This window comes from Danio rerio, chromosome 4 (genome assembly GCF_052040795.2).
Source record: "Danio rerio strain M-AB ecotype USA chromosome 4, GRCz13ab, whole genome shotgun sequence".
NCBI lineage: Eukaryota > Metazoa > Chordata > Actinopteri > Cypriniformes > Danionidae > Danio > Danio rerio.
This window is the reverse complement of record NC_141024.2, coordinates 3,607,319-3,616,181: the sequence shown is the minus strand read 5'-3', so window position 1 is coordinate 3,616,181 and position 8,863 is coordinate 3,607,319. Positions and strand designations below refer to the sequence as shown.

The window sequence follows — 8,863 nt, the reverse complement described above, 5'->3', positions numbered from 1 at the left end:
GCAAAACTTTCCACCATACTCATAATTCTCTCTTTAGATAGCTGTAAGCCTTTACATATCCATAAAACACTGTGATGTAACCGCGCTCGGATTGGATCGCTTTCTCACTGCAATCGAACCGCTCCAGGGGAGCCCATCTCATTCAATCAATCTCGGAGCGATTACTTTGGCGCGGAACAAAGCGCGATTGCCCTGTTCACATATACCAAACGAACCGCGCTAACTGGGCAAACGAGATACGTTCTGAAACAAAAGTGTAGGTGTGAAAGCACCCTATATAAGAATGATTAATAAATTCATATGAAACAGTCCCTTAAAAGTCACGTCTCGTCTTCAGTTTCGGGCTTCCCACCTCTTCCATTTGGGGGCCAGGGCCAGCCAACTGAACCGCGCCTGAGCCCGATTTAGAGTACTCACACTTCTCAAACGAACCGGGAAACACGCCTGAGCACGGTTCAGATAGCATAGTGTGAGTACACCCTAACTTCTTATGCTGACGCAATCCACCTCTGATGACACGTACAAACAGAGATTGTCAAAGTTTTTCTGCAGACTGTTTTTATGAAGTGTGACTATAACAAAATTAACTCAATGCATTTTTACCATTATAAGCTGGTAATATTTACAGACTCTTGCCACACAACTGTATCTAAACACCTTATAAACGAGATGATTGCATAATACTGTAGATCCCCTTTTAAGACTGATGCTAACACCTTTAGATTTCATGGAAACTTCATAGTACACTTTTTAATCACCTATATTAGACCCAACATTGGGTTAAAACAGCCCAGCATATTTTTATGGTGTAGAAAATAAATTATATTAGTTTGAAACCTCCAGTTGAAAAGGTCTTGATAATTCTGTCCTCCAGCCTGGAAAACGTGTTCACTTCATTTAACGAATCAGCCCTGTCGGCCTGAGATAACTAAAGGTTAGGGTTCGTTTTCTGGTCATCTAGTGTTCTGTTATCAGTCATCAGTGTTTTCCTTCAGCATTGAACATGCAGTGGATCTTGCGTTTGCCCTGTCAACCCATCCTGACCCGCCTGCGAACTCAGTCAAATTAAGATAAGACACCGCTTTATGACTTAAGAGCCAATAAACCAATTCAGTGATAATTAGACATTTCGACAACAGAATCCATTTATGGCTCCATATCTATTCACTGATTATCTCTTTAAAATCACAAAGCTTAATACAACACTTGTGATCAACACTTAGATATAGTTAAATGCTGAATTATTAGCCCTCCTGTTGAATTAGTTATTATTTTAAAACATTTCCCATGTGCTGCTTAACAAAGCAAGGAGAATTTTCATAGTATTTCCTAGTATATTATTTCTTTTAGCTTGGCTGGAATTGGCTGGGAAAAAAGAAGGTCTGCTATGGTCAATATCATTAGCCCCCTTACGAAATATATTTTTTCTATTGGCTACAGAACAAACAACTGTTGTTCAATGATTTGCCTAATTAAAACAACCTAACCTTAACCTTTAAAAAAAACTTTTAATTGCACTTTTTATTTCTTTGACAATTAAAATGTATTTATTTTTGACAACAAGGGACAGTGCACAATAACAAAGTCCCTTTAAGGCAAGTAATTTCACTTGGTGGCCATCTTTGAAAATCCTCTCGGGCATTCTGTCTGAATGGGGAAACATCAAATTCTCCAAAAATGTTAGCCAGACTTGCGATTGAATTTTACATTAGGAATCATCAATAAAATTAAACAACAACTGTCTCTTTACTTCCATTTGCAATCGTCCAAATCACACAAAATCTGCAGAAAATCACGTCTGGTCCAAGTCCCTCTCTCAGAGTATTGTCAGTCTATAGCAATCGATGATTGGCTCCTGTACTAGAAGGCAGGCTTTTTGCACCATATAGGAACTGATGATTGGCTCCTGTACTAGTAGGCGGGGCTTTATTCACCATATTGACAGTTACACTTTTCCTGATTCAAAAAGATACGAGTGCCATGTCTTGTGTATTTTATAGTCTTTGACATTAATTAACATTCCCTAAGGATGCAAATGTACCCAAATTAGCCGACCCATGCTCATTCTGAAATATATACATTTATATAAGTTTCTGGAGAGCATCAATTAGGTCCCAGGAGCTGTTTTTTTGTAGTTTTTGTTTTCAGGAATCCACAAGAGGCCGCTGTGTATGCTTTTGGAGATTTCAAAAATTCTTTGGTGAGTGCCATTAGCCCAAAACTAGCTTTCATTAGTGGTCCCTTTGACAGATGTTATAGGCCAAATGGGTTTTATTGTGAAGTGGTGAGTTACTCCAAATAAGTAATCACGTTAATTACATCATTAAAACTGTATTTAATTTACTTTTATATTAATTACTACATCTGAAAAGTATTCAATCATTAAGTAATTTAGTTACTTGACTCAATGCTTCTGAAAATCCCTATAAATCTCAGTGAACAGATAGTAGAAATCAAAATAAGGTCTTTTTTCTTTATTAAAAAATAAGTGTTTTAATATCAAACATAAACACTTTAGTTAGCAAATATAATGACAAAAGTTACAATTATGAAACAATTCAAAACAATGACACATTAATTTAATTAATTTCTATTTGAATTCATTGTTTCTTAAGCACATTTAATCATCTTGTTAAACTTCTTTAGTTATAAAGAATAATATAATTATTATGCAAAATATAATAGTTTTAACAACAAAAATTATGATTGATATGCTTCTCTGAATTGATTTATAAAGAAGATTGAATTTCTGGGTTGTTTTAACCCAACATGTCAAAAATGGGGAAAAAAATGTTGGGTTTATTTTTTAAAATGACATTTAAATTAAATTTTTTTAACATTTGACCCAGCATTGGGTTAAAAGAACCCAGCATTTTTGTGCAGTATTAAGCGAGTACATTGTAAGTAATTGTTACATAAATATAAATAGTAATCCCATGCTTTCATTTTTTGTGCATAATTTAGTCTAAAGGACATTCTAGATTATTTTAACTCAAATTGGGTCAAATATGAACTAACCTAAATGTTGGGTTATATTTAGGCACATAAATAATAGAAAAGTTTGTTTTGTCCATAATTTACAAAAAAAAAAAATGGGTTGAATTTTTATAGAGCAGCTACTGCATACAGTTGCAGTATAATTTGAGAGGGGTCTGGATGCAGACCTGGTGCAGTGCAATCTGAGCTGCATCCAATGCTTTTTAATGAGCTCACCTAACCCCACCAATAACCCTACCCGTCACAGTGACATCACTCACTCCATTGAGTGCATTGTGTCTGACATTGCATCGCTGAGTGATGCAATCTCAGCTTGCATCATAAAGGCTGCATCCAAATACTATTGTATAATTTACGTAAACCTGACACTGGAAGCATAAAGGAAATTAGTTTACAACTGTGATTTTGTTTTTAAAATAAAAAATAAAGGAGTTTTTATATACAAAATGCATTATAGAGGCATGCTTATTTACACATGTTATGATGCAGAAGCACAGCAGAGATGCAGAAATACGTATCTTCCCAAGACTGTGCCTGAAAGTGTCTGTTTTTGAGCGGTCAGAAATGTGAATGTTGTGCTGCTGTTAATGAAGGAGAACTGAAGGCTGGACAGATGGAGTTCGGCAGCCAGAGCTTCTGTGCAAAACCCAAATACTGCAATCCACAAACAGGAGAAATGTCAGTCACTTGCAATAGTATTTGAATATGCAAATTACATAAATTTAGTGATTAATATTACAATAATCGTCCCTGAATTAAGACAATTGTAAAAATAATTAAAAGAAATAAAAAAACATGATATTAAGGAATACATAATGTGATTTATTTCAATTTATTTTAAATAAATCATGTTTGTTTAAGTGCATGTTATGTAATAAGCCTGTTATTCTATTCTATTCTATTCTATTCTATTCTATTCTATTCTATTCTATTCTATTCTATTCTATTCTAATATTACTTTATACCCACTATGTACTATATAATAATAACTTAATGTTCAAAATAATAATGTTATTAATAGTAATTGCCCACTAAATATTGAGTATTATGCAGAGCATTACATGCGGCCAATCAAAGTGTATATATGTATGTATGTATATGTCATCATTTTACATGTTATTATTACTATATTATTTTACGATACATGATTTTTTTTATAGCTTATCTCACCATGACAATAACATTAATTATTAACATTAATATTTAAATATGTAACATATTATTTAAGGATGATTAATGTTTACCGGCAGACAGAGTGGAGCAGTGTGTGTGTGTGGAGTGTGTTTCTGGTCTGTCGTCATTGTTAAAGGTCTGTGAGTGGCTTTAGCTTCACTGCGTCTCCACTTCGCTCTGCGGTTCTGGAACCAGATCTAAGAAAAAAAAAAATAGAATAAATAAATAAATAAATAAATAAATAAATAAATAAACAAACAAATAAATGTATTGATAATAATAAATACAGTTGGTTGAGTTACATGTCAACCTAATTATTATATTATATTTTTTATTATATTATATGTTTCAGTGTTTAGGTGTTTGAGTGTTAGTGTATGTTACTGTGTGTGTGCGTCTGTGTGTGTGTGTATTCGTGTGTGTTAGAATGTGTTAAAGTGTGTTAGTGTACCTGCACTCGTGCTTCAGTGAGCTGTGTGCGGCAGGCGAGAAGGTCTCGGGTCTGGACGTCTGGATAGTGTGTGTCCTGAAAAACTCTCTCCAGCTCCTGCAGTTGAGTTACAGTGAAGGTGGTCCGAATCCGGCGATGACCGGAGCCACGCCCCGACTCTTCACAGACACATTAATACACACATTATATTAGTAAATAAACATTATATATAAGCAAATAATAACAAACAATATATAATAATATGTAAATAAATAACATTATATAAGTAAATAATAATAAACAATATATAAGTGAATAATAGCAAACACTATATAATAATCCGTAAATAGCAAACATTATATAAGAAAATAATAACAAACAATAAATAATAATATGTAAATAAATAACAAACATTATACAAGTGAATAATAACTAACAATATATAATAATAAGTTACAGTAAATAACAAACAATATACAAGCAAATAATAATAAACAATATATAAGCAAATAATAACAAACAATATATAAGCAAATAATAACAAACAATATATAGGTTACAGTAAATAACAAACAATATACAAGCAAATAATAATAAACTATATTTAAGCAAATAATAACTAACAATATATATTAATGTGTAAATAACAAACAATATATAAGTAAATAATGACGAACAATTTATAATAGTTAGTTGCAGTGAATAACAAACATTATATAAGTAAATAATAATAAATAATATATAAGCAAATAATAACAAACAATAAATAATATGTTACAGTAAATAACAAACAATAAAGGCAAATAATAATAAACAACATATAAGCAAATAATAATAAACAATATATAAGTAAATGACAACAAACAATGTATAAAAATGTACAGTAAATAACAAACAACATCTAATAAATGATAGCAAACAATATATAAGCAAATAATAACAAACTATATAATAATATGTAAATAACAAACAGTAAATAAGTAAATATGTTAATAAATGATTGAATAAAATTTTATTAATATTAATGAATAAATAAATAAACAGCAACAATTGAATGTATAGAATTTTTAATTCATTCTTTGTTTATTAATGATACAATTACAATATTTACAATAATATTAATCTTGCTCTGTGTGTTTTAGTTAGTGACTATGAATTTGTTTTCAATTTAAATAATTAGTTTATTCATTCATTTTCTTGTCGGCTTAGTCGCTTTATTAATCCGCCGTTGCCACAGCGGAATGAACCGTCAACTTATCCAGCACGTTTTTACGCAGCCGATGCCCTTCTAGCCGCAAAACATCTCTGGGAAAAATTATATCTGATTTAAATTAACTTTAACTGGAATCGAATAAAATGCAATAAATATTTATACTTAGTTTTTTTAGCTGCATAATAAAAACACCAATAATAAGAAACAACAAACAAACATACATAATCAATGAAAAAATACACAGGAAAACTACCAAAAATGTAATTTAATTCAAATATAAATATATTTTTCACTATATATAGATTATTATTTGTTTTTGCCCACAAACATCTCAAAATTGAAAACCTGACACATGCACAAAGCTTTGCAGGAGAAATATACCTGTGCATTGGCTGGCTTTAGCAGTGTCCGTCTTCACTTTCCTCACTTTGCTTTCTGATTTGTCTTTCAGCACTGAAGGTTTTTTCAGTATCTCCTCAATGGAGTGCGAGAGACGTTTGGCTTCATTATTTGTCGTCTCTGTGTGTTCCTTCAGATCCACATCAATTAACTGCATTCTGGCTTTAAAGCTTTTCTGTAATCGAGTCCTAGTTAATATAAGTGTGTGTGATGGTAGGATTGAAGCCTTCATAGGAGGGGCAGCAGATTTATTACGTAACAAAACAGATCTGTCGTAAAAATGCACCGCCTTATCTGGTTAGCTGCTGAATGTTTTACATAATTTACAAGTTTATACAACAAATAAATATATGTTTTTTTATTTACTTTTCTTGACTTTGATAGTACCATTGATATATTTTGATACACTGTAAAATGTGCTGGTTTCCACACAATCTATGTGTGTTGGGACAGCATGAAAGAATTGAGTTAACTTATTAGTTTTCGTAATATTAAGTGGATCGAACATGAAATTATGCTGTCCCAAAATCAGCTTATTTTATATAAGTAGCTTGAACAAACAGCAGTGTAATTGATTTAAGTGTATTTAATGTTACATTATTATCAGTATTATTGTTTACAATTAAATGCTTTGTGAATATCTTGCATAATGTTTTATTTTTTTGTTAGATGTACGACCATATAGGTAGAATTAACTCAACATATTAAACAGTGGGTGTAGATTTGACCTTACAGGACAAAATAATCCTATTATCATTCTATATGGTAAATATATTGATTATATTAAAATTATTACCCTTATTATACTATTGTTATTATAATAGATTAAAATATTAGATATCATGTAACATGCACTTATCATAATATTGGCATTAATAACAATTTTAAAGTGCCATGAATATTTTATTTATCAATAATCAATCATTTGAGTAGCCTACATATGCTATTGTTCTTATTATATATTAAAATATTTAGATATTAGCATGCACTTATCATCATATTGTCATTAATAACAGTTTTGAAGTGCTATGAATATTTTATTTATCAATAATTCATAATTTTAGTAGCCTATATATGTTATTGTTCTTATAGATTAAGATATTTGATATTATGTAACATGCACTAATGATAATATTGTCATTAATAACTATTTTGAAGTGCTATGAATAGTTTATTTATCAATCCACAGTTGCCCTGTAGTATTTTAGGAGAGCATATTATATATATATATATATTTTATCTAAACACAAATCTAAATTAAAAACAAATACTGCGTTTTTATGGACTCGGCGCATTGCTTATTGTCATTTTATATAGCTGATATATCGATTATAACCATTTAATAGGCTATATATGTTATTATTCTCATAATAAATTAAGATATTAAATGTTATGTAGCATGCACTTACTATAATATTGTCATTAAAAAATATTTTGAAGTACTATAAATTTTTTTATCAATCCACAGTCAACCTGCAGTATTTTAAGAGACCAAAATAATATATATCTAAAAATCTAAATTAAAAACAAATACTGTGTTTGAGTGGGCTTAGTGTTGATTTTTGCATATAATTATATGCAAACTGCAACATTTGAAATGATTCTGTAAGTTCTAATGGAACATTTAGTCATTTTGAATGTTTTTTTAAATATACAATTATGCATTGAGTATTAACTTGCATGATGACTTTTTGAAACTATGTAAGTAGAATTTATTAAAATATTATAAATATTAAAATAAACAGTGGGCGTGTCTTGTACAAAAGCGCTAGAGGGGATACAGCTGTGGCCGGAAATTAACGTTAATTATTCATATAATTTATATAAAATTGCACAATAATTACATTTAATTCACGTCTACCCCACCCCAGCCCTAACCCCAATCCTCATCATAGTAACTCAAAAAACTGTTATTATACATAATATTATTCATATTATTAATTAAATGACTCATAAAAATGCGTTTTAGCAATGCCTACCTTACCCCAACTCTCACAGTATCATAAAATAACAATTATTGTTGTACAATATCGAAAAAAACAAAACAAAAGTACTGCTGTATTGAAACGTGATGCTCGACGACGCCATTTTGGAATTTCGATTCAACGGATGACATTCCGATAGTATTCGTTGACAACTTAAAAAGCAGTTAAAAGGTAAAACACCAATCTATAAACGATAAGGCAAAAAACTTTGATTTATTACCTTGCTGTACTTCTAATTTTAGTATGTACTCCTGGCGAGATTAGCTAGGTGATTTCGGATAGCAATTTTGCACACGTTTTCGGTCAACACTGTAACGTTGCGTAAAATAACGTCAGATCTGTAACGTGATCCACGAGGATTAAAGCATATGAGATAAAAATCTACCGACTATCTGCATTTTATTTAGTTATTTAGTTCGTTGTATGCAGATTTGATGCTCATTTTGACGTTCAGTAACGTTAAGTTAGCTATGTAACTTATTTTGATCAAAATGTTGAAGTCCCTGTAACGTTATGGCAACGAGATATACTTGTATCTTTCTAGCATCTGTTTGCACTTCCAAGTAGGCATATATATGGACTATAAAGTGGTGTAGCAACCATTATAGACGATAAAATAATTTAGAAGTGAATGGCTAACAGTTTTCAACATATATTCAACAAAAA

General features: G+C 30.7%; 1 protein-coding gene across 4 annotated transcripts; it reads right to left on the bottom strand.

The window, feature by feature from the left end:
* Positions 1–1,490: 1,490 nt before the first annotated feature.
* LOC103910251 (intestine-specific homeobox) lies at positions 1,491–8,502 on the bottom strand. 4 transcript variants are annotated; one of them, XM_087247810.1, is made up of 5 exons: positions 8,418–8,502; positions 6,195–6,400; positions 4,622–4,779; positions 4,242–4,367; positions 1,491–3,651 (listed from the first exon to the last, which is right to left on the bottom strand). In XM_087247810.1, the coding sequence occupies exons 2-5, from the start codon at positions 6,367–6,369 to the stop codon at positions 3,556–3,558; spliced, it is 555 nt and encodes a 184-aa protein (XP_087103936.1). In that variant the 5' UTR covers positions 6,370–6,400; positions 8,418–8,502; the 3' UTR covers positions 1,491–3,555. The 4 variants fall into 4 exon arrangements, with proteins under 4 accessions (XP_087103936.1, XP_087103937.1, XP_087103938.1 ...); XM_087247811.1 differs by lacking the exon at positions 8,418–8,502 and adding an exon at positions 8,192–8,326 and having other exon boundaries at positions 6,195–6,387; XM_087247812.1 differs by lacking the exon at positions 8,418–8,502 and adding an exon at positions 8,197–8,326 and having other exon boundaries at positions 6,195–6,387.
* Positions 8,503–8,863: the final 361 nt, after the last annotated feature.

Excerpts from the sequence above, each read along its gene's own strand:
- LOC103910251 (XM_087247810.1), bottom strand. The coding sequence starts at position 6,369 with ATGCAGTTAATTGATGTGGATCTGAAGGAACACACAGAGACGACAAAT. Across the intron at positions 4,780-6,194 it reads TAAAGCCAGCCAATGCACAG|AGTCGGGGCGTGGCTCCGGT; the intron begins GTATATTTCTCC and ends GTGTCTGTGAAG. Across the intron at positions 3,652-4,241 it reads CTGCTCCACTCTGTCTGCCG|TATTTGGGTTTTGCACAGAA; the intron begins GTAAACATTAAT and ends TGTGGATTGCAG.